General features: G+C 39.9%; 1 protein-coding gene across 3 annotated transcripts in view; it reads right to left on the bottom strand.

Moving 5' to 3' along the window:
* The window catches only part of LOC135107274 (uncharacterized), a 107,996-nt gene that overhangs the window by 76,669 nt on the left and 4,513 nt on the right, over positions 1–26,814 (bottom strand). For 2 of the 3 annotated variants that reach the window (XM_064016938.1, XM_064016937.1), the window contains exon 2: positions 20,570–20,739. In XM_064016938.1, the coding sequence (XP_063873008.1) occupies positions 20,570–20,739 (170 nt within the window). Of the gene's footprint in view, positions 1–4,320; positions 4,527–20,569; positions 20,740–26,814 lie in introns of those variants that run through there. The other variant, XM_064016939.1, reaches the window with a different exon arrangement.

Raw genomic sequence — 26,814 nt, 5'->3', positions numbered from 1 at the left:
CTTTGCTGCTACCTTTGCTATGTCCTGCCTTGGCCACCAGCCATCTGCTACCAAGCTGCCTTGCAGAGTCTTCTGTGCCTGTGTTGGGTGTCCTTGTGATTTCTGGGCTGCCGTCCCTGCTGCTAGCCCCCAGGCACGCTCCCATATATGATACCTTGTCCCTGATGCCGCCCTGTGCTGCTGCCTAGATCCACTTTGGGTTTACTTTGTCTACACTGCAGCAGTATTTGCTGAGTACCTTATGGGCTTTGGAGCCTGTTCTATGATTTGGATCTTCCTACAATGCTTTGAGGGGTATGGCCTGCTTTGTCAATGGCTGGTTTCCTGCCTGCCTCCCAGTCCCTGCACTTTGTCCTGGTCCTGCCTGCTGTGATCAATGTCCACCAGCATTTCCAGCTTGCTACCCTGTCTACAGGTCTACAACTCTTATCTAAGTATCTGGTGTTTATTTGCCTTGCTGTGGTTCTCATATCTTTTGTCTGGTGAATATTTTTGCATTTTCCACCCTTCCTACTTTGTTTTTGCAGTCATTTTTGCCAGCTGGTCTCTCATTGGCTCCATGCTACTTTCCCTCCTTGTGCCATTTCCTCTCATTGGTCCTTGGTCTTTGTTTAAAACTTCTTGCTCTCTGATTAGCCATGGCACCCTGACCCAGTCTTTGATTGGCTGCTACAAATTGTGCCACCATTTTGTGGATCCTTCTGTAATTTTCTTTTTGCTAGGTTTTTGCATTTATTGGTTTTTCCATTGTCCTGCGTCTTTCTACTGCGTGTTACACAATTAACCACGGTTACACACACATCTTTAAACACATACACCCACATTTACAGACTTTTTGCCTGTGTCTAGTATTTTTATACACCACACATTTTCTTGCTTTTACTTTTAATTTTTCCTAAGGCATATATATATTTTTCTTTGTGCATTTTTATTTATTTTGGACCACTTTGCACCTACCATGTGCCTGTTTTGCCTGTCTGGTGTGTGTGCTGTGTGTGTTCTGGTGTTCCCTGAGCCTGTGCCTTTGTCAGCCTTGGACCCCATGGCTCCCCTGTGGCAGTCATTACCTAGCACTGGTAGCAGGTCGATCTGCTCCTGCATTGATCTGCCCCTTTACTAAGTCATTGTGCCCCAACACTCAGTCACTCCCACACTCACTCATTCTCACATTCACTCACTCTCACTTACTCTCTCTCTCTCTCTCTCTCTCTCTCTCTCTCTCTCTCTCTCTCTCTCTCTCTCTCTCTCTCTCTCTCTCTCTTTCTTGTTTCAGCTATTTTCATAATTTTTAGTTCATTGGTTGTTCTTTAAACTTCTAGTTTTAATAACAGTAATAATAATGATGAGAATAACAATAATTTTAATGATACTACTACTACTACTACTACTACTACTACTACTACTAATAACAATAATAATAATAATATCATTATTATTATTAATGCTAATAATAATAATAATAATAATAATAATAATAATAATAATAATAATAATAATAATAATAATAATAATAATAATCAGCCTCACCACCAAGTTAAACTTCTACAACTGTCACCTACTACATGTATCACAACTGACATAGTTGCCATCCAATTAAGTCCTTCCCTAAATACACCTAAATCAATTGTTTGAAGCAGCAACATACAAGGTTACTTTGGAGTATAAAGTTCACATAATCACACAGTTTTGATCTCCAAACTACCCTCCTATGGCTTCTATCCTTCTCTCTGTAACTTCATCTAAAGTTTCCTTTCTTACCATTCAATTGCTGCTGTGGAAGATGGTCACTGTTCTCCTAAATCTATTAACAGTGTTGTTCCTTAAGGTTCTGTCCTGTCACCCATTCTTTTCCTATTATTTGTCAATAATCTTCTAAACCAAACTACTTGTCCTAACCACTCTTATGCTGATGATACCACACTGCACTTTTTCATGTCTTTTCAAAGATATCCAACCCTTCAAGAAGTAAACTGTTCATCCAGGAAAGCCACAGAACACCTGACTTTTGATCTCTGTAAAATTTCTAATTAGGGCAGAGCAAACTTAGTATTGTTCAATGCCTCTAAAACTCAATTCCTCCATCTATCAACACAGCAACCTTCCAGACAAGTATCCCCTCTTCTTCAGTGACACTTAACTGCTCCCCCCTCTTCTACAATGAACATCCTCTGAACAACCTCAGTCTGTCCTTTACTTATAATCTAAACTGGAAATTTTACATCTCATCTCTAGCTAAACCAATTTTTACGACGTTAGGCATTCTGTGTCATCTCTGCCAGTTTTTCCTATCCCTATCCCACATCCCAGCCTCCCCTCCTCTTGTCACCTCACTGCATAAGACTTTCTTCTTTTTCTTATCTCTATTCTACCTATCTCTCTAATGCAAGAGTTAACCACTATTCTCAATCCTTCATCACTTTCTCTGGTAAACTCTGGAATTCCCTGCCTGTTTCTGTATTTCCTCCTTCCTGACTTGAACTCTTTCAAGAGGGAGGTTTCAAGACACTTATGTTTTTTTATTATTCTATCTGACATGTCTATAGGAACTAGCATTAAGTTGGCCTTCTTTTTATTAAAAATTTTTGTTGCTCTTGGCCAGTGGCCCTCTTACACACATACACACATACACACATTACAATTTTTTCCATAACTTTATGATGAAACATAATAAATTTTTTTTTCCACAAAACATCCATGTAAAATTGGAGCACGTCTTATGCAGAGGTGCATGTAATATGCTGGCAAATATGGTATATATACATATATATATATATATATATATATATATATATATATATATATATATATATATATATATATATATATATATATATATATATATATATATATATATATATATATATATATATATATATATATATATATATATATATATATATATATATATATATATATATATATATATATATATATATATATATATATATATATATATATATATATATATATATATATATAGAGAGAGAGAGAGAGAGAGAGAGAGAGAGAGAGAGAGAGAGAGAGAGAGAGAGAGAGAGAGAGAGAGAGAGAGAGAGAGAGAGAGAGAGAGAGAGAGAGAGAGAGAGAGAGAGAAGTAAGAACAAATGAAAAGAAAGATAAGAAAGACAAGCTGAGGACAAGAGCTGGCAGGTCCCCAATGCGTAGCCTATCTGCTGCATCTTATCTGCAGTAAAACTTTCACCTGCACAGAGTTGTTTGTATTCCCCATTTTATTTACCCAACTTTTAGTTGTCCTTTCAGAATGAGTCTCACCCAACACTTAGTAGAAGAGTTGTAGCTGACAAAAGTGTTGTCACTACTCACCCAGACCCATTAGTTTAGTTACCAGAATTTTCAGAAGTAAAGTATTCATTTATACCAGTTAGCAGCCTGTGGGTGGAAGCAAGGTGAGCACAGCAGGGTGGGGTGTGTCCCAATTCCTCCCCTTCCCTCTAGCATGAGTAACTGTCTGGAACACAGCTCCAAGCTGAGTTCTCATGCTCTAGTCAGTCATACCCCACACTTGAGATGAATTAGATCTATAGCCAGAAGGCAGATGCATAGAGGAGACTGGGTGGGGGTTTTACAGGTGGATGAGCCATTTGTTCTAAGGGGATAATTGAGTAATCACCATAGTAAGCCATATATGTGTAGCTTTAGGTGTCTCCCTCCAGCTGCCTTTGACTGTAGTTAATTGTAACACTCTTCATAACCAGGGATGTGCTTGGCTGCATGTGTGTGTAAGCTGAATTTTGTTAAAGTGAGAGGACCCCAACCCTCCTGCTTGTTTTTGAGGGGAATTTGTCTATGTGTATGTGTTGTTCATTAAATGCTACTGTGATCGGGGGGTGTTCTCAACACCTTCAAATGCAGAGGAGTTAGTGTACGCTGCCTTGCAGTAAATTATCTTTCTTCTCCAGACTGCATCATTCCTGTAAGGGGACAGAGCTTGTCTTATGGGAAGGTGAATATAATATTGGACAACAGAGGGAGATAGTGTTCTACAGAAGTGGGAGGATATTGTCATATTGTTTGTGAGAGCGGTATTCTGTAGAACACTATAATCCTTATATGTGTCTGTTGTTTGTTGAAACTGGCTCTCCCTAGAATGTGGCTAGTAATTCTTTCTCAGTGATTGGAGTTAGTGGTTGCTGAAATATTTTCTTGTCTGAAGAAACAGGAGAAACAGACTGCCAACCTAATTTGTGTAACCCAGGGTTACAACCGTTGGTGAAAGGGCTGCAAGAGTCAAAAGGGGACCTTATAACCTGTATTAAGCCCTACACCAAGTCACATAAGTGGTAAATTGGGGAAACTAACCCAGTCTGTGGCAGTTGGGAGAAGGGCAGGGATTTGTGGTCGTAACAGAAATTGGTGGCCTTGCCAGGATTCGCGGGAAGTTTCCTAGCCACGTGGGGGAGACTATTGCTTGTTTGTCTCATTGTTCCTTGTCTGCCTGCTCTCAGCTTACACCATGGAGGGCAAGGCTGGTAACAGGAGTGGCTCACGATCTGAATCTCCTGCATCTGCTGGAAATGGCAGTGTTGATCTGACACAATTTGGTGTGAGGACACATAGTCCTACAAATAACATTCAAGGGCATGTAAGACCTGCACACAGTGTGGGTGATGTCTCCCAGAAAGAAGGAATGTCTGAGATGAAATTTAAACTTGAGATAAGAATGGAGCTAGAAGCAGAGGAGGAGGAGAGAGAGAACTGAGAAGGCTCCAGTTGGAACCTGAAGCTGAGGAAAGGAGGTTGGAGAATGAGGAGGCTAGAGAAGCCAGGAGGCTGGAAGCAGACAGTGAGGCAAGGAGGCTTGAGGCTGAGAAGACAAGGTTGCTTGAGGCCAAGGAGAAGTCAAGATTACTTGAGCAAGAGAAAGAGCTGAGACTACCAGAAGAAGAATAGGAGAAGAAGTGAAAATACTTGAGGCAGAAAGAGAAAAGGAAGAGGCTGAAAAGATTGGATGTTTGAGTTGGAAACGACACAGATTGAAGTTAATTCACCTCATGGCTTAAGGAAAGGAGGAGTGAGGGAAGACAGAGTTGAAGGCCAGATGGTAAGGAGTTTGAAATTGATACCTAAGTTTGATGAGAAGATGATGGAATAGTTTGAGATTTGAGAAGAAGGCCGGGGAATTCGATTGGCCTCAGGAGAGATGGGTTGGCCTTGTGGCAAATATGTGAAAGGGCAAGGCATTGGAAGTTTATGACACGATGTCGGTTGAGGATCTGGAGGATTATGAGGAGTTCAAGGCTGACATCTTGAGAGCTGAGCTGTGGCCAAAGGCGTATAGTCTACAATTCCATGGAGGTAAGAAAAGGTCTGGGAACTTGTATCTCAATTGTGCTTGCTACCTCAAAGAGGTATTTGAGGAATGGCTGGCTAGCGAGCACATCATCTCCTTCCATGAGCTAAGGGAGCTCATGGTGATGGAGCAGTTTGTGAATGTGGCAGATAAAGAATTAGTGCTGCTGCTCTAAGAGAAAAGATTCAAGACCTTGAGGGAAGCAGTGATGTGGGCAGATGACCACATGTTGGTGCACTGACCTGTGCCAAGCTGGATTGGTGGTATGTCAGGCTAAGCTAGTGAGAGTTTGTCTGGAGGCATGGCTGGCGCCAGTTTGTCTGGGAGTCCACGCTATAGCAGTGGCTTTGGTAATAAGATGGGGTGGAAATAAGTCTCCACCCAGCCCACATTGTAGACAGACTGGGAGCATGCAACACAGCACTCTGTTACAGTATGCAGCCCATGTGTCACTACTGCAAGAATACTGGACATTTTAATTACAATTGCCCCAAATTAGTGACATCCACAGCTTCCAAGACCTCCCAGAAGCCAGTGGCTCTGATAGTGTCCCTGGGCCAGGACCAAGAGAGTGATGAAGTCTGACCAGTATTGGGTATAAAGGTAGGGAGTACTGTCCCTTCACCTGTTGTTACCCCACCATCCCCTGTGAGGTCTAGCTTCAACTGGTACCGCCCTTTCTTGTGTTGGGGCACTGTTGAGATTGATGGGGTCGAATACCCTGTCACTATTTTGAGGGGCACAGAGGCACAGCAGTCACTGTGAAGGAATGTTAATGGGAGTCAAACTGCTTCAATTTAGTCTCTGTGGTAGCAGGGAATTGGTGCCGTGGAAAACTTTGTCATGGCGATGAGGCTCGTATGCCCACTAGTTACTGCGGAAGCACGGGCGACACTAGCAGGGAACCTGCCAGTGTCTGAGGTCAATTTCCCTTTAGGGAATGACCTGGCAGGTAGGAGAGTTTGGATACAGCCGCCATCCGAGGAAACCATCCCGGATGTGGAGGGTGCTGAAAATACTGATGCAGTTTGTTTAAGCAAGGTGAGCACCCTAGCATTGGGTGTATGCAGGATCTGTGACTGTAATAAGGCAGGGCCACCATAAAAAGACCATAGTGTTTGTGTTGATGCTGCAGTGCGGCCAGAGTGCCGAGAGGCCTGTCCCACTGCTGGCAAATCAGAGTTGGGCTCGCCCTTGAGTAAGAGCGCTGGGGCTGACAGCACAACTGCAGAGCCACCACAAGAAGCACCTGACTTCGTAGAGAGTGTTGCTGAGGGTGAGGCTGGAGTGTTGAATTTGGATTGTTAGCTTGATGGCTTGTCTCACCCTACGGAACCTCTTGGAGGTGATACGCAGGCGGGGCTGTCACCGGGAGTTGAGGGTGTGGGTGCTGGTACTCAGTCCATGCCCCAGTCTGTTGTGTCTGTTATGTTTGGGGTTGCTGCTGAAGGCAGGGAGATTCCTGCCTCTGCTGGGGAGATAGGAGTTTCCTCCCCTGTGGAGTGTAACAAAGGCAGGGAGCTGGATGCTCCCCTATCAGGACTAGACATGGTGGGTGTTTGCTCATGTAGTGAGCGACCTGTGCTGGCAGCTGCTGCTACAGCTGTCAGTGTACCTGAGGAGGGTTCTGTCCCTTGTGTATGTGTTGCCTCACTGCTTACCAAGATAGGAGTGGATAGCAAGGAAGCTGAGGGTTGGGAAATGTTGGCAGCAAGTAACACTATTGTGAATAGCAGGTAGAGAGAGGACAGAGGTTTGTTGCTCCATTTTGTTGTGCCATCCACAGTCAAGGAAGCACAAGTGCTAGCAGCATGCAGTGGTCTGGTACTTGGCCATTTTGAAGTCAGATTGATTCAGGAGCAGTTGGCACAGTTTTGGTGGTCAGGAGTGGCCAAGTTTGTTGGATGTAACTGCATTTCTCAGGTTGGCAAGCCTGATTACGTCTTGTCTGATTCCCCTTTCCCCTGCATTATGTCAAATGTTGTTTCCCCTGGGGTGGGGAAGATTAGAAATGTTGCCAGCCCAGTTTCTTATTCTTGGGAGAGTTGTGATGATGTAGTTGATGTGGTGCAGCATCAGGAAGCAGCACAGAATGAAGCTGCTGGTGATGTGTTGCTTGCTGCTCAGGAAGTACCCACAATGTTGCTGGGGGCTTCATTTGGCTGAGTTGCTGTTACTTGTCAGGTGCTGGGCCTGAATAGAGTAGTACTTGATGATGGATATCAGTTTCCTCAAAGCAACAAGGTATCAAGGGTGATGAGAAAGGAGAGTAAACAGGAGCAGTTGCTGGGACCAGTGGGGTTGGCCCAATGGCATATTGACTGGGCTCATGTTAGAGCTGGTATTTTGTTTTGAGATAGCCATATGCATGAGTTTGGCTCTGTGTGTGGGAATGGGTGTGCTTCATCCTGGAAAGGAGCAGTTGTCAGCTCACTGTGGCAATAACCGTGTCATCGGATGGTCGGCAGGAGAAATGCAGAGCAACAGTATTGCTGTACCTGACGGTAAGAAATAGGCTTGGCCGTGTCACACCCAGGAAGTAGTATGTTGATTTGTTGAGAGCAGCCTGAAGGCACCTCTTATTTCTGACAAGGAAGTAATACTTTTATTTTGTCAGTTTTATGGGTGTGACACAGTAGCTCCACAGATTCATGAGCAAGCAAGTGAGAGTGATGTGGGCAGTAAAAGCCCGGAGGTTGGATTAGTTAGTTCTCCAGGGAGGAGAGTTGAGGGGGCCAGCAAGTTAAACTTGCTTGACAGCCCAAAGGAGGAAGTTATTTTGCCAGCAGGAGTACTATCTGGCAATGCTATGATGATGATGCACTAGGAGATTACAGTTCCTGGTGGGCTCATTGTATGTTGCAAAGGAGTAAAGATATTGTTGCATGGTGACTCTTGCATTTGTTCTATGTGGAGAAGAAGATACAGAAGGAGCAGACTGTGTAGCAGAGAGTGAAGGAGAAGAGGTGAGAATAAATGAAGAAGTAGTGAAGGCAGAGGACTGAGAAGATGATGGGGACAAAGGAGTGATAGGAGTTATGGGAGTAGTTGGTGCAGCTATGGCTGCTTAAAGAGAGATCTAAATATGATATCCTGCAGGAGTGGACCTGCACACCGATGTGGCTGGGGAGACCAAAGGTCCTGGTAGAGAATCAGAGACAGGTCTCAGAGGAGGAGGAGGAGGAGGAGGAAATGGTACTTCGAGCAATTTGAGTGTGGAGGGCCCAGAAGGAACCCTGTTGTTGCCAGTTGATGTGATGATTGTTTGTAATAGTGTTTTCATTGCTTTCTGTTATTTGTGATTTGTGCACACACCTTGTTTGAATCTGATGTAATGTACTTCACCCAATTAGTTTTATGTTGATTTTGATTTTGTTGTTTCCCAAAATTTTCATAAGCTTTGAATATCTTCTGAAGATTTTTGTTAATGGGAGGGCATATCATGTAGAAAGTGATTACAATGAGAAATAAGTGTGCAAAGATGGGAAGATGGAAGAATGAATGAAATGAAAGAGAGAGAGATAAGAAGAAAGACAGGCTAGGGTCAAAAGTTGATAGGTCCCCAGCACGTAGCCTATCCGCCACATATTAGTATAACTTTCACCTGCACAGAGGTGTTTGTATTTTCCATTTTATTTACCCCACTTTTAGCTATCCTTTCAGATTGAATCTCACCTGGCACCTACTAGAAGAGTTGTACTTGATGACAGTGTTGTCAGTACTCACCCAGACCCATTAGTTTAGTCACCAGAATTTTCAGAAGTAAAATGTTTTATTTATACCAGTTAGCAGCCTCTGGGTGGGAGGCAAGGCGAGCGTGGTGGGGTGAGGTATGTCCCCATTCCTCCCCCTTGCCACTAGCATGAGTCGCAGCTACAAGCTGCATTCTCACACGCTAGTTAGTCACAGACCACATTTGAAATGAGTTAGATGTATGGTCAGAAGGCAGACACATGGAGGAGACTCGGTGGAGGTTTTACAGATTGATGGGCCATTTTTCCTAAGGGGATAATTGAGTAATCACCATAATAAGACGCTGCATATGTGTGTAGCTTTAGGCATCTCCCTCCAGCTGTCTTTGAGTGTAGTTAATTGTATCACACTTCATATCAGGGACATGACTCCTCAACTGTGTGTGTGTTTAAGCAGAGTTTTGTTCCAGTCAGCAGACCCTGACCCTCATGTTTGTTTTTGTGGGAAGTTTATCTGTGTATGTGTTGTTTGTTAAATCCTACTACAATCTGGGGATGTTCTCAGCAGCTTTAGACACAGAGGAATTAGTGTATGCTGCCTTGCAGTAAATTATCTTTCTTTTTCAGGCTGTGTCATTCCTGAAAGGGAACAGAGGGGAAGTTGGATATAATATTGCACAGGCTGAAGATGCCTTCTGTGAAGGTGAAATGTTGCAAGTAATAAAGTGAAGAAAAGAAAGAACTCTGGATGCTTTCCCTGCTCACCTCTATTGTGTCTCAGATCTTCATCATACATATATATATATATATATATATATATATATATATATATATATATATATATATATATATATATATATATATATATATATATATATATATATATATATATATATATATATATATATATATATATATATATATATATATATATATATATATATATATATATATATATATATATATATATATATATATATATATATATATATACTGAACCCCAGTTCATCGCAAGGTTATGTTCCAAATGCACCCATGGAGTACTAAAATCTGCAATATATTGACTGTGATTCAGGGAAAAAAAAAAGAAAAAAAAAAGAAAAAAAAAAAGCCACTAATCAAACCACTCACCTCCTTACAGCAGTAATGGTGATTAACCACCAACTTGGCAAATCAGGAACATGCACTGTGTGCACAACACACCGATCACCACCACCGACCCAATGATAACCAGAATGTTTGTACAACACTTACATAACACACCAAGCCACCACCACCACAAGGATAACAACCCATACACAACATCAACTGGTGACAAAACCTGCTTCTGTATGATCATCCAACCCAACCACCACTCAACAGTAACAGCAATGTACAACACTCACATGAACAAGCCAAACCTCCACCAACCCACAAACAATGTGAGAGTAGCAATGAAAATTACTGCTTGCATGGCTGACCAACCAAGACCAGCTGGTGCCCACTCCGCCTGCCAACAGCTGACTGTTGACAGTGATGGACAGGTGTGAACTGTGCTGTTGCCTCCACATGGCCACCAACTTATTAGCAAGCAGAGTTGCCAAATATACAAGTGCACCCTGTCTGGGTATTTCCTCAATCCATGCCATGATTTAGCTTGTATTTTATGAAAAACAATAGCTGATTTTTCCGCAATAAAGTGGGATTTCCAGCAATGTAAAAATAATTAGGTTCCAATGAAAAAAAATGAAAAAAAAGTGAACCAGTGATAACTGAACTGCAATAAACTGGGGCTCACTATATATATATATATATATATATATATATATATATATATATATATATATATATATATATATATATATATATATATATATATATATATATATATATATATATATATATATATATATATATATATATATATATATATATATATATATATATATATATATATATATATATATATATATATATATATATATCTATATCTATATCTATATCTATATCTATATATATATATATATATATATATATATTACAACCCCCCTCTCATGGCTGCCTTTATCTTAGAGAGCCTTCCTATGTTACCACCCACATAACAGTGCAGGGCCCAGTTATGGGTAACAAGGCTCTTCTGGTCTCTTGTACCCTATAAACAAAGTCATAACACCAGGTTCCACTCCTCTTCTTGGCTGCCACTACCAGGATCAGCCTCCCTACAATGCTTCCTCCGCAGAGTAGTGCTGAGCTCACATTCACTTCCATAGGGTCCTTCTGGCCTCCTGTAATGAATTACACAACTGAGGTTGTCAGCCTGTTTCACCTCCTCCAGGCAAGGGGGCACCACAACTGCAAAGTCACTCCAACAGCTGGGAAAGAATCCATAGCTGTGTTCTAGGAGGCACAGCTATGACATGACAAACACATATAAGGATTATAATATTCTATGAACTACTGACCTCACAAACAAGACAAAAGTCCTGCCACATCCATGGAATATTATTTCCCTCTGCTGTACAATATTATATTCAACTTCCCAGAAGAAAGACCCTGCTCCCCATGGGAACAAAACGGTCTGCGGAAGAAGTATATTTTACTGTACAGTAGCGCAATAGTGATCCTCTGGGTCCAGAATTCATAAAAGAACACTGGGACCCAGTAACATTTAACAATACAACAAAATATCACACACTGAACAAACAACCCACAGACAAAAGGAGAGTCTACTGACCGGTCTGACACACCAATATTTGATTTACTTTTGAGGAGTCAATGTGGACTATCTATTAACTTATGAAGCACAACAATCATCAGCAGGCTTTTGGAGATACCTATCTCCCACCAATTACCAGAAGGGGCTTACTGCTTTACTAGACAAATGATATCATATGAAACTAAATGCCCTCTAAGCCTAAATCCACACACATTCTCCAAGCCTCGCAATGCCTCAAGATGCACATCCACTCCTCTAGCCAACTGAACAATGACTAAAACACATGAATGCAGCCTGGGTGCACATCTCAGGTAGTGATTCATGCAAGGGGAGGAAGGGGGAGGAACAGGAGTGCAACCTACCTGGCTCTGCATGCCTTGCCTTGCACTGCTTCAGGCACAATAAAAAGGTTATCTTTCGAAAATAATTGTGATTGAACTATGGGGCTGGATGCATTCTGACTACTTTACAAGCAAGATGAACTCTTCAACTAAATGATGGGTGGGACTCAAAATGAAGGAACAACAGGAAGCAAGGGAATTTAAATGAGGAAGAAGGGGTGACTACATGCTGGGGGATTCTATAGTAAAACTCAGGGGGAGAGCGACATCTGGATCCTTCATTCCCACTAACCTTCCTACTCTCTCTCTTCCCATGTCCTTTCTTCCTTCCTCTTACTTCCTCTTTTCACTACTTACACTCCATATATATATATATATATATATATATATATATATATATATATATATATATATATATATATATATATATATATATATATATATATATATATATATATATATATATATATATATATATATATATATATATATATATATATATATATATATATATATATATATATATATATATATATATATATATATATATATATATATATATATATATATATATATATATATATATATATATATATATATATATATATATATATATATACTTGCTTATCCCTTAGGGTGTGGTGTAGATAATTCATAATTTTCTGTAGCAGGTGCACATGCAACATGCATATAAACACACAAACACAACAAACGCATACAGTCAGCACCAAAAATTATGACAATAATCTCAAGTCAGTGTTAGCATCCTCATGCCATTCAACTAGTTTGATCTGTTAGCATAGGACAGCACAGGACTGATAATATCTGATCTGGCAACTCAAGACAAATGGTGGCCTGAGGTACACTGACACATTAAAGATTTTAGTATAAATTTGACATTTGAGTGATAAGGTGATGTTTTTCATGTGTGCATTCCCGAGTTGACTCTGGTAAGTTACCGTTAAATACCTTTTCATATCACCTTCCAGCAACTACTAAGCTTCTATTACTGGTGATGAAATAGTGTCTGTTACCTTGTGCTGAGGAATATAAACATTTAAGATACAGTTAATATTACTGGAGGTAGAGAGAGAAAACTGTGTACCATTTGGTAAATTCAGAGATGAGACTAAGATCACGACATCACAAAAATTTGAGACCCACCACCAAGAACACAGAGGTTCTTTTCTTTCAATTCCTTTCCTGTTACCTGAACATTACATTCTATTTTCTTTCATAATGTTTAAGGTTCAGTGAGCAACTTTATGCTCTAGGATAGGCAGTGTGACCACCAACTCTGAACCTCTTGCTGTGTCCTTGTGTGTAACTGGTATTTCCTACTTTTTTTAGCAGCAGTTCCTCATATCTATTTCTTCCACTCTATTCCACAATTCATAAAATAGTATTAAATCTTCCCTTTCTCTTCTTTGTTCCAATGTTGGCAGATTAATTTCCTTTAATTTGTCTTCACATGTTAATTCTTCCAGTTCTGCAACCATCTTTGTTGCCATCCTTTGTATCCTTTCTATTTTTTTCACATGTTTCTTCTTGTGGGGAGACCACACTGATTCAGCTTGTTCCAACTTAGATCTGATCATAGTGGTAATTATCTTTCTCATCATATCATTATCTATGTAGTGGAATGCTGTTCCAATATTTCTCACCATTTTATATGTATTTCTGAATATCTTTTCTACATGCTTCTCCAACTGTTGACTATCCTGTATCATCACTCCCAGATCTTTCTCTTCTTGTGCTTTTATTATTTTTTTCATTTCACATTTTATGTGTCCATTTTGGTCTCTTCACACTTTTTTCCATTTTCATTACATGGCATTTTTTTGTATCAAATTCCATCACTCATTTCTTACTCCAGTCCCAGATTTTATTCAAATCCCCTTGTAGAATTTCACAGTCTTTGTTGTTTCTTTTATGTCATTGTAATTTTGCATTGTCTGCAAACAAGCTCATGTAATTCTTTACTCCTTCAGGCATATAATTTATGTAGATCAGGAAAAGTATTGGTGCCAGCACTGATCTTTGTGGTATTCCACTATCTACTTTTTTCTACTTTAGTTTTACATCATTTACTACCTTTCTCATTTCTCTTCCCTTTAAGTAATTTTCCATCCATTTTTTTTTTCTATTTAATACTTGTATATTTTCTAGCTTCCATAATAGCCCGTAGTGGGGAACTTCGTCAAAGTTTTTTTTTAGATCTAAATACATACATCCATCTCTCTCCTGTGTTATATCAGTTACTTTTGAATAACTGGTTACACATGGTCACTCTTGTCTAAAGCTATACTGTTTTTCTGTTATTATCATGTTTTCTTGAAATTCTGTCCACTGCTTCTTTATCACTTTTCACAGATCTTACATACTATGCTGGTCATTGATACTGGCCCATAGTTTAGTGGTTCTTCTTTTTTTCCACCTTTATAAATTGGCACTATGTCTGCTCTCTTCCATTTCTCAGGCACTCTTCCAGTTGATAATGAGTACTTAATTATGTCATATACTGGTTCAATTAATTGTTTCCTGCACTCTTTTAAAATGAAATCTGATACTCCATCTGGTCCTGTTGCTTTTCTCTCTTCCAATTCCTCCACTATTTATAAATTTCTTTTTTAATTACCATAATTCTCCACATTTACTTTTCAGTGGTTCTTTAAATTCTGATTCTTCTGTGAAAACTTTTTGAAACTTTTTGTTTAGCAATTCACTCATGTCATATGTTATATTTTCATCCTTCAATCTCTCTAGTTTTTCTTTTAGTTTAATTTTTCCATTTAGGAATCTATAGAACAGTTTTGGTTCATCCTTGTGCTTGTCAACTATATCCTTTTTTTATCCTTTCTCTTCCTCTCTCCTTATTTTCTCATACTCATTTCTTGCTTTCTTATTTTGCTTTCCTTATTTTTTTTGGTTTCAATTTATTTTCATTCTTATCCATGCTTTATCTCCTTTTTTTCTTTGCACTTCCAGGAGTAGTACCCTAATGTTCCTGCCAAGTTACATCCTAAGACTACCCTATGCTGAATGAACAAGGATTATAAACCAAAATTATCTTATCTCACCAGAGATTTAAATCTCTTAATTGAAAAACCAGTAACCTAACTACTTATTACCATATCACACCAAAATAATAAGATTGTATCACAGTTTTTATACTTGAGAGGGTAGTCCTCCCTGAAAATCTCTCACCGGCACCCCTCACTTCCTTGTCATTTTGAAAAGCAAACACCAGACACAATGCATTCAGATTGGCTATGTAACTTGCTAGAGCGAGAATACTGCACAATAATCATGCCAAACCCAGGCAGAGGAGGATATTAGTTTGGCATAGGAGGTAGTAGGAGATAAAAGTATGGATTCCTGTGTATTATTAAGTAGTGCCGATAAGAACCTCGGACAATCACCAACCATCAGGCTACACAGAACAATACAACATCTAATCTCAACGCACCCTGGGATCTCACTCCTTTTTGGCCCTGACACTTTTTTCAGCTTGACATGCCCTCTTCTGTACCCAGGCAATACACTCAGGCAGAAATAGTGAGTGGGTGACCACTGTGTACTCCATGGGGTAACCAGAAGGGAAGTGACAATTCAATCCCACTGCAGGTGCTGTCAAGGAAAGGGCTGCCAAGAGAGAGAAGGAACCACCAAGGACCACAAGCCTTGCAGACATCCACTGAAGGCATCACCCCCTACCCCCTCGCTCTCACATCACCAGCAGCTCCAGGTGGCCACCCAATCTGCATAAGGAACTGCACAATCATCCACAATCAATCCACACACTAGACAACCACACAGATAAGCATTACAGGATCCCAAAGTTTTGACAGTTTACTTAGGTAGGCAGTCCCATTTTATGGGGGGAGGGTGTAACTTGTTAGATAGGAATCTTCCTTGGCCTGGCTTCCATCATGAGTGTTGTAGTAAAAATATTATTTATTTATTTATTTATATTTGCTCTCTTTCACAGGGGTCTATTCCAATTTACTCCAGTTAGTTTTGTATTATTTATTTTTTGTATTTTATTTATTTTCTTAAAATATTTGACTGGAAAATCAGCACATGAAAAAGAAAGAGAATAAGAATAAGAAGAAAACAAAATATTAATATATTCTCATGGCTCAATTTGGAGGATTCAAGAAAAAAAAAGCAATGCAAAATTTTGTCACTATCAAATAAAATTACTGCACCTCAAAAGATACAGACATCTTCTGAAAACATCTATCCATGTATCTATGACACAGAAGCAAGCAACCTATTGCCCACAAGCCATATACAGTCCCTAAAGAGCTACTGTCCAACCCACCATCCTACTTGGCATTAACATTACAATCCAGCCCATGAACCTCCAGCTGAATAAATAAATTCTGCAAGAGCATCAGCACAAGTTCTTTTTCAGTGAGCACTCTGGAGGTCTCCTGCCTTCTTGCTTGCTAGATAAAGCCATTCTCAGATGGAGACTTCATCAGTTAGTATCTTGTTGCTGAGCTGAACTCTGTCTGTCCAGAACAGTGTTCTGCATTTGGGAGCGTGAACCTTTCATCCACATCATTCATCACTGCATCAGTATATCAACAACATGCAGAATTCATGTTACACCGACATGAAGGACACTGCTCTGCTGGCCATTTTCGTCCGTGACCTTCAGGTGTGTGAGAAATTCCTCCGGCTTGTTCCACTACATGGCACCATCACTGGGCAAGACGGCTTCAATGCTGTCCTTAATTGTGTGAAGCAACTCTCCCTTGATCTCTCCCATCTTGTGTGTGTGATGACCAATGGTGCCCTGGCAGTGAATGGGAAGAAGGTGCTGCTTCACTACTAGTGCACCACTATGAGGCTGTCAGACACACACAGCCCATCATCCACCAGGAGCCTGCTAACTTCATTGACGTCAAGTCTGTTGTGGTGAAGATCGTCAACTCCATCCTCTCCACACAGCCTTAATTCCTGCCAGTTCCAGATTTTGATGGACAAGGTCAACAAGCAGTACAGCAACCTGCTCTACTTCAGCAAGGTTTGCTGATTGAGTCATGGGACCATGCTGTCCTGTGTGTGCAACCTACACCATGAGATTGCCAGTTTCCTCAGTCACAACAAACTTCCCCACACTGAAAAATTCTTCAACTCATGATGGCTCACTTGCCTGGCCCTACTCATGGGGATCACTGTGCACCTGAACATCATTGTGAAGCTGCAAGACAAGGACCTTCTTGCAACAGACATGCAGTTAACCATCACTGCCTTTGAGATTAAGCTGCACTTGTGGAAGGCTCAGATGGCTAATGGTCAGTTTGTATACAAGGTGTAACATGAGTTTCTGCAGATATTGCCAGAGGTGAAAGTAAAGGTTAATCTAAGTCAAAAATGTTCTATGCACATACAGTAAGGTACATGACAATGCATGGTCATTATAACGTGCAAATGCAATAACACACTGAAATTTTAGTAAATATTTAATCGGAATAACACATCAAAACTGGCATAACAAACTCACCATCTGTGCAAGCACTGTAATTTTAATAAAAATTTAATCAAAATAACAAACTAAAACTCACATGACTAACTCACCAGCTGTGCAAGCCACTGCTCACCTATCCGCCGCCTGTCCCTTCCTCCCTTTTTTTCCCTTCCTATCTCTTCTTTCATCTTGTCTCAAACCTCTGTCCCTGTCACCTCCCTTCCCCCTTATCTGTCTGAGATAAGGGACAAGGGACTGATACCTCTCTCTCTCTCTCTCTCTCTCTCTCTCTCTCTCTCTCTCTCTCTCTCATTCATTTTATGTCATTTTCACTTCATCCTTCCTCACTCTTTCTCACTCTCATATATGTAAATCCATTTTCATTTTCAATCAGTTTCATTCTATTTAGCAATCCTTAGAAATTTTCTTACTTTGAGAGAGAGAGAGAGAGAGAGAGAGAGAGAGAGAGAGAGAGAGAGAGAGAGAGAGAGAGAGAGAGAGAGAGAGAGAGAGAGAGAGAGAGAGAGAGAGAAACTCCAACTCAGGCAGGATGTACTGTATGTATATGATTGATGCTGAAAGTAGGTAAGTGTGACCTATACTTGTTAAAACAGCATGAAAATCAGGATGGTAATGCATAAAACTCAGGATGGTAAGAATTTATGACTATAATAGGCATGAAACTTGGGAGGGTACTATATATATTTGTTGTGTTATCTTAAATGTAGTAGTGCAAATGTGCTCATTTTGATGTTTGTTTTTTTTAATTGTGGAATTTTTATATTATTTTCTGGTTCACTGGAACCAATCAATTTTTTCCCATAGGTTCTCCAGTTGCCATAATGCACATTTGCCATTACAAATGCTACATTGGAACGGATCATGCTCATTGCAGCGTACCCTACTGTATGCATTTTGAGGGGTTGTTTAGCTGTGGTGTGAAATTCAAGTGTAGCCTTGCAACAGATACAACAGCTGTGCTGTGTGGGTATCCATGATGGGGTGTGCAGACCTGGATGTCTGTTGGTGAAATTGTAAATTATTCAGTCATGATTTTTACAAGTTTTGGAGTTTTACAGTATCCAATGATGAAACAAGTGATAGCAATGGACAAGTGATTTACCGAAAAACATTACACAATGATAGTATTGATGTAATAAATGACAAATGAAATAATAGGTTGTATGGCACCATGCCTGCCCTTGGTGGGGAGGGGGAAGGAGTGAGGCTGCCAACAAATCAGCTGACTGCTATTCAGTTGCATGCAGATCATGCTGAGACAGTGACAATAAATACGTTCAGATGTACTGCATAACTTAAAGTAATGTTGAGTGTGTGGACATGGTGTTTTTCTGCCATGGTTACCTGCCTGGCCTGGTCATTGCAGCTGTCTCCTGGGTACACTTGAATTTCATGCTACGACTAAACAATGCCTCAAAATGCATGTGTGCATAGAACATTTTCGACTTTGATTAACATGTACTTTCTTCACCTTTGGCAATATCTTCAGAAACTCATGTTATACCCTGTAATTTCCTTGCCTTGCTGCTTGTGTTTCTGATGGACACTTGTATCTGTCATTGCCTCTCTGCGGGAGGAATTTCCCTCCTGTTTCGCAAGAGTCACACAACTGGCTGTGCACTTGAAGCTGCTCACTGGCTCCTTTGACTTCCTTGTGGATGATGCCTCTGCTCTCCTGGAGATGGAGTTAGCGAAGCTGCAGTGCAACAATGATCTCAAGGCAAAGTTTCACACATCCTCTCAGCTGTCCTTTTTCTGCGACCTCGTCCTTCCTTCCTTCTGGCAAATTTCAAAATTACATTGGGTATATTCAATGCTTCATGGCCATGTTTGGCAGAATCTAGTATTGCAATGAACTGCTCTTCTCAAAACTTAGTATTGCAGTGGATTGCTCTTCTCATAACTTAAGTACACTAAGTCTCACCTGGTTCTTGGACAGCCACCTCCATAACATATTTCTGTTGTCTACCTCATCTATTAAGCTGGACAATGAAACACTTATTTGAGGCAAGCACCACAAACTGTTTCATTACTTCGTATTTTTTCAATAAAATTTTTGTATAAAAACAATTTGGGGTTCTAATTTATCACTCAGACTGCTCAGGCTGCTCCCACAAATCTCATCTGGAGCTTACCATGAAAAGGTTGCCCATCCCTGCTCTAACACCTCATTCCTCTCCAGAGACTCACTCCATTCAAGGAAACAACTGCTGAAGAGAAGATTCTATCTTTACCCATACTATACCAGCATTTCTTCACTGAATACTCAAAATTTCATGTGTCATCTCTCCTTCTCCAATATTTATCTATTCTATTTATCCCTTTTATTTATGCCTTCCCTGTAACAATGGGTCCTTCTGTTTCATTTGTGTTCACTCTCTCCACAAACTCACTCTCAACTGTTCTTACTTTGTGTCCATACTACCTATATGAGCCATGGTTTAACCACTTAACCACTCCATATTTTCTTTACTTTCATTGAAATATATATCCATATTATTTTCTCCACTCAATTTTGACATTCTACATGCTTTTTTTTATGCAATAAACCTCCTATGCACATATTAATTGCTCCTGTGTTGTATTTCATGCTCATATTCCTGATGCTTTTGATAAACCATGCTGAGAGAGAGAGCGACAGCGAGAGAGAGAGAGAGAGAGAGAGAGAGAGAGAGAGAGAGAGAGAGAGAGAGAGAGAGAGAGAGAGAGAGAGAGAGAGAGAGAGAGAGAGAGAGAGAGAGAGAGAGAGAGAGAGAGAGAGAGAGAGAGAGAGAGAGAGAGAGAGAGAGAGAGAGAGAGAGAGAGAATTAATAATTCCCTAATCCCTCTCTCTCTCTCTTCTCTCTTTTAATTAATATCCTAAATTATTCAATAAACTACAAAAAATATCAGCTTAAGTTATTTACTACATTAGGATGATTTATCCTATATATCACAAAAACAGGATGATATCAATGGATACACATATCTTAAAATTTGCATTTAGAAACTAAAACAATCTCCTCAAGCAGAGGAGTGGAGAATCACCTTGGGCTGTTGATATCTTGTACAGCGTAGGTCAGCTGGGTCCCTGACACCACATGGGTTGGGTTGTCTTCATCAGGACACAGCTGGTTCTTGGGGCAAGGCACTCGCCGCAAGAAGTCCTCAGGGCCAGAGTCATGACAATGCGCATCATAAGCTTCCTTCTGCACTTCCTTGGGGTACAATAAAATAGTTGTATTAAATTCTAATCCTCTTTTTGTTTACAGAACCTAATGCAGTAATCCCTCAACAAATGCAGGTTCACTTATCATGACCTCAGTATATCACAGATTTTTCTGGCTAATACACATAAATTTAGATTGTGGACTCCTCAGCATATCCCGGGCTCCTGCAATCTATAGATATTTATATATTTTTTTTAAGATTTTTATAATTTCTCTGGTAAAATAATAATTTTCTAGCCTAAAAATGAATAAATTAATAAATGAAAATAAAAATACAGCACAGTACTGTACTGTATAGCACATTAATTAAAATACAGTGAAACCTCGGTTACTGAACATCTCCCTTTTCAAACAACTCAGTTTTTTAACAAAAATTTTAACTTGTAATTGCTTCAGTTGCCATCCTGTAATTTGGTTTTTAAACTCACTTGATTTCAGATACTACAAGACATAGTAAAAGCTGCCATTTATTACTAATTTATAGTTTCTATAAATATTTCTTTCGTTTTTATGTATTTGGAGGAGAGACACAAAGGGTAAGACAGTAATTCAATCTTTGAAATAAGTTAAATGAGATCCCATTGAAGTTGAAGAACCTCAAAGTAAACAAACAAGGTTCGGCACTCAGGAGTAATCCCAAGCCTCCTGTGGCTCTCTCTATGACCCATAACACCATCATTACTACACAACTGCATTTTCCCAGTAGCTTTTCCAATCAGCAAGATGTCTAAGTGTTATGATTACTTTAATTTGGTAGTTAGTGGGGTACTCCTCTCTGTTTCACTCTGTAAGGCTTTCTTCATTTAATCAGTGACAAAGAGGGTGACTGCATGGTCTAAATGATATCTTTTGATGAGTTCTGTGTCACTAAGTTCATTCAATGCATCCTTTCTGGATGAAAAATGTTTAAGATGGAGATGTTGTGGTGCAGCCATCTTAGCATTGGGAGTGTCAGTCATTACCAGCTAAGACATGGTGGACGGGTGTCTGAAAACGGATTCATCTATTTTATATTGATTCCCATGGCGAGAATAGTTTCAGTTTTCAAACATTTCAGATTTCAAAAAAGCATTCAGGAAAAATTAAGTTCGAAAAGTGAGGTTCCACTGTATATTAAAGGAAAATATGTAGTGTACCATCACACATACTGTATGAAAAATGAAATTCAGGAGGCATGGGGTGTGGCCTAGTTTTTGTATTGTGGCTCAGGAGTAATCCTGTGCCACCTGTAGCATCAATATCAAGATCAAGATCATGTGTTTTTGTTTTGCATTTGTGTGTAAAATTGTGAATTTATTTCAAGCCCTATGATGTCACCCAAACATTCTGCACCTTCTAAGGCTTCTGGCAGTGAACTCAAATACCAGAGGAAGATGCTTAATACAGCAGAGAAGGTGAGACTCCACTACATGCTGAAGGAGGGGAAAAAGGCATGCCAATGTAGACTGCCATTACAGTGGCACTGTACCGAATTTAAATTTTTTAATACATAAGCATGTGTCTAAAAGTAAGTTTGAGTTTAAAAGTGTTTAGGAGAGTAAAAAAGGTTTATAAGCATGTGGAGAGAGTTTATAAAAGCTTAAATATATAAAATAATAAAACAGATATATACAAATTATAAAATTAATAATTAAAAAAAGAAAAACAGTGGAGTACTGTTTCCACTACGCAGATTTTCACCTATCACAGGGGTTTTGGAATGTAACATCCAAGATAGATGAGGGATTACTGTATTCCATTTAACTAAATCTTCAGATTCCTTTTAAAGATGCAGTGCTAAACTACTACACCAATGTAAAGGCCAGTCAAAATCTGAAAAGAATAGCTCCTAATTATCTAATACCACCACTCATCCTGATGTTTAGATCTAGCCAACCTTTTCATATTGGTGTTAATTACTTCAATATCTACCATTTTCTATTCATTCACCATCTTATTTGTAAACAACTTTCTCCATTTTTCTTAGTTATGCAATATTCCAACTCATCAATTACAGAAACCAGTTTATATATATATATATATATATATATATATATATATATATATATATATATATATATATATATATATATATATATATATATATATATATATATATATATATATATATATGAGGGACACCAGCCAAGGGGAAAAAAAAAAACCCACTGAGATGCTGGTCCCCAAATAGGGTCCAAAGAGGTAATCAAAAACTGAAAGATGTCTTGAAACCTTCCTCTTGAAGGAGTTCAAGTCATCAGAAGGTGGAAATACAGAAGCAGGCAGGGAGTTCCAGAATTTAACAGAGAAAGGGATGAATGATTGAGAATACTGGTTAACTCTTGTGTTTGAGAGGTGGACAGAATAAGAGTGAAAGAAAGAAGAAAGTCTTGTGCAACAAGGACATGGGAGGAGGGGAGGCATGCAGTTAGCAAGATCAGAAGAGCAGTTAGCATGAAAATAGCGGTAGAAGATAGCAAGAGATGCAACACTGCGGTGATGAGAAAGAGGCTCAAGACAGTCAGTTTCTTTTTTTTTTTTTTTATGTAGGAAAGACACTGGCCAAGGGCAACAAAAATCTAATAAAAAAATATGCCCACTGAAATGCCAGTCCCATAAAAAGGTCAAAGCAGTGGTCAAAAATTGATGAATAAGTGTCTTGAAACCTCCCTCTTGAAGGAATTCAAGTCATAGGAAGGTGGAAGCAGGCAAGGAGTTCCAGAGTTTACCAGAGAAAGGGATGAATGACTGAGAATACTGTTTAACTCTTGCGTTAGAGAGGTGGACAGAATAGGAGTGAGAGAAAGAAGAAAGTCTTGTGCAGCGAGGCCGCGGAAGGAGGGGAGGCATGCAGTTAGCAAGATCAGAAGAGCAGTTAGCATGAAAATAGCGGTAGAAGACAGCTAGATATGCAACATTGTGGCGGTGAGAGAGAGGCTGAAGACAGTCAGTTAGAGGAGAGGAGTTGATGAGACGAAAAGCTTTTGATTCCACCCTGTCTTGAAGAGCAGTATGAGTGGAACCCCCCCCAGACATGTGAAGCATACTCCATACATGGACGGATAAGGCCCTTGTACAGAGTTAGCAGCTGGGGGGGTGAGAAAAACTGGCAGAGACGTCTCAGAACACCTAACTTCATAGAAGCTGTTTTAGCTAGAGATGAGATGTGAAGTTTCCAGTTCAGATTATAAATAAAGGACAGACCGAGGATGTTCAGTGTAGAAGAGGGGGACAGTTGAGTGTCATTGAAGAAGAGGGGATAGTTGTCTGGAAGGTTGTGTCAAGTTGATAGATGGAGGAGTTGAGTTTTTGAGGTATTGAACAATACAGTAAAATCCCTCTCATCCGGCATTTGAGTATCCGGCAGCTTCAAGTATCTGGCACATTTTTCCCCGAGCCTTAAAATCAATAAAAAATCAATGTGTACTCACAAAATCGATTAAAATTCCCGCGTGAGGCATACTTTGTCCTCTCACCACCGGAGCGCACTGCTTCGCGCCACCTGTGGCCCACTGCACTGTGTTTACTCAGTGACTCAGTCCCGCGTGTGCACTGTTTATTGCCTGACGCCTTCATCATGCCTAAAGTTGTAGAAAAGAGGAAGTGTGTTGTGCTTACACTTAAGCAGCTGATCAGATCAGCTGCTGATTAAGATCAGCTGATCTTTGTTATGGTAAGATGCGTGAGTGTAGGGTGGTGATTGTGGACATAATTTCACTTCTATTCAAGTATCCAGCAATATTCAAATATTCGGCATGTCGGTGGTCCCGCTGATGCCGGATAAGAGGGCTTTTACTGTACCAAGTTAGCTCTGCCCCAATCAGAAATTTTAGAAAGATCAGAAGTCAAGCGTTCTGTGGCTTCCCTGCGTGATATGTTTACCTCCTGAAGGGTTGGATGTCTATGAAAAGACGTGGAAAAGTACAGGGTGGTATCATCAGTGTAGGAGTGGATAGGACAAGAAGTTTGGTTTAGAAAATCATTAATGAATAATAAGAAGAGAGTGGGTGACAGGACAGAACTCTGAGGAACACCACTGTTAATAGATTTAGGAAAAGAACAGTGACCATCTACCACAGCAGCAATAGAACGGTCAGAAAGGAAACTTGAGATGAAGTTACAGAGAGAAGGATAGAAACCGTAGGAGGATAGTTTGGAAATCAAAGCTTTGTGCCAGACTCTATCAAAAGCTTTTGATATGTCCAAGGCAACAGCAAAAGTTTCACCAAAATCTCTAAAAGAGGATGACCAAGACTCAGTAAGGAAAGCCAGAAGATCACCAGTAGAGCGGCCCTGAAGGAACCCATACTGGCGATCAGATAGAAGGTTGTGAAGTGATAGATGTTTAAGAATCTTACTGTTGAGGATAGATTCAAAAACTTTAGATAGGCAAGAAATTAAAGCAATAGGACGGTAGTTTGAGGGATTAGAACGGTCACCCTTTTTAGGAACAGGTTGAATGTAGGTAAACTTTCAGCAAGAAGGAAAGGTAGAAGTTGACAAGACAGAGCTGAAAGAGTTTGACTAGGCAAGGTGCAAGCACGGAGGCACAGTTTCAGAGAACAATAGGAGGGACCCCATCAGGTCCATAAGCCTTCCGAGGGTTTAGGCCAGGGAGGGCATGGAAAACATCATTGCGAAGAATTTTAATACGTGGCATGAAGTAGTCAGAGGGTGGAGGAGAGGGAGGAACAAGCCCAGAATCGTCCAAGGTAGAGTTTTTAGCAAAGGTTTGAGCGAAGAGTTCAGTTTTAGAAATAGATGTGATATATATATATATATATATATATATATATATATATATATATATATATATATATATATATATATATATATATATATATATATATATATATATATATATATATATATTAAGGGATAAATGGGCAGGAGATTTTCTCTGAAGCATATTTCATTAAAAGTGATGGCAAGCTCTGCATTTATTATTTTCTTCAAGGTATTTTCTCTATACCTAAGCAGTGTCTTATATTCTTTTTCAGGACTGCTTATGGTTTGGCCGTAGCTAACCATGGATGCTAGATCCAGATTTCGGGTCCCTTGACCCTTCTTCAGTGGCTGGTGGTTGTTCTCTCTGCTGTGTTGGTGGTGAGAATGAGGTTGTCTGCTCTCTGTGCGCCTTATATGCAGCCCGCATGGGATCAGAACGAGCTACGCACTATGGGCAGAGCCGCTGATTGGCTGCTTTGTTGCGTGGCTCGGTGAGGTTGCCGCTTCGTTTTTCTTTCTTGATTTCTTCATGCTTGGTAGGGCTTGAAGGTCTTCTGACTGAGTGTCTAACTTCGGATTATTTTCTTTTATGTGGAGGGCTTCTAAGATGCTTAGGCGTCGTCCATTGTTGCATCCATCGATTATTTCTGTGCTTTCTTCTAGGGTTTTTCTTGTAATAGCGATGCCATGTTCTTCCATTAGATGTTTTTAGGGGCGCCTGCTGCTAAGTGCATTGTTAACCGTCGAGAGAGTTTTGTAGTAGTCATGCTGATGTAAGATGATAGGACTTCGCAGTTTCCCTGTTTGCAAGTAAATCTATATACAACATGTGACTTCTGTGTATCTTCTCTCTTGGTTTCGGGGCTGTTCTTGAGGAGATGGCTCGTTTTCTTGTTTTTGTAGTAAATTTGAAGTTTCAGTCTTCTTTCAGGATCCGTTGGCCTTACGTTGTTCTTGATTATTCTTGTTATTATTCTCTCGTCCTCCTGGTGTGCCGTGGAGTAGAACGCTCGATAGAAGATGACTATGTCTTTATTTTCGCTGTTGTTGTTGTTGTTATTGTTGTTGTTGTACCAACGTTCGAAGATTCTCTTGGTTTTTTTCTCGATGTCTTTTTCTCTGAAGCCGTTGTTTACTAATATCTGTGTTGATCTTTCTGTTTCTTGGTGTACTTGCTGCCAGGTACTGCAGTGTGTAAGTGCTCTTCATATGTAAGCGCCGATGGTAGAGTCCTTGTATCTTTGTGGGCATTCACTTCTTCCGTTTAAGCAATGTCCTGGGTTCACTGCTTTGATATATACTTCTGTATTAAAAGACTCGTCTGTCTGCTTCACGAGGATGTCGAGGAAAGGCATG

The sequence above is a fragment of the Scylla paramamosain genome, chromosome 15 (assembly GCF_035594125.1).
Source record: "Scylla paramamosain isolate STU-SP2022 chromosome 15, ASM3559412v1, whole genome shotgun sequence".
Lineage (NCBI taxonomy): Eukaryota > Metazoa > Arthropoda > Malacostraca > Decapoda > Portunidae > Scylla > Scylla paramamosain.
The sequence above is the reverse complement of the archived record's forward strand: the minus strand, read 5'-3'. Positions and strand labels throughout refer to the sequence as shown.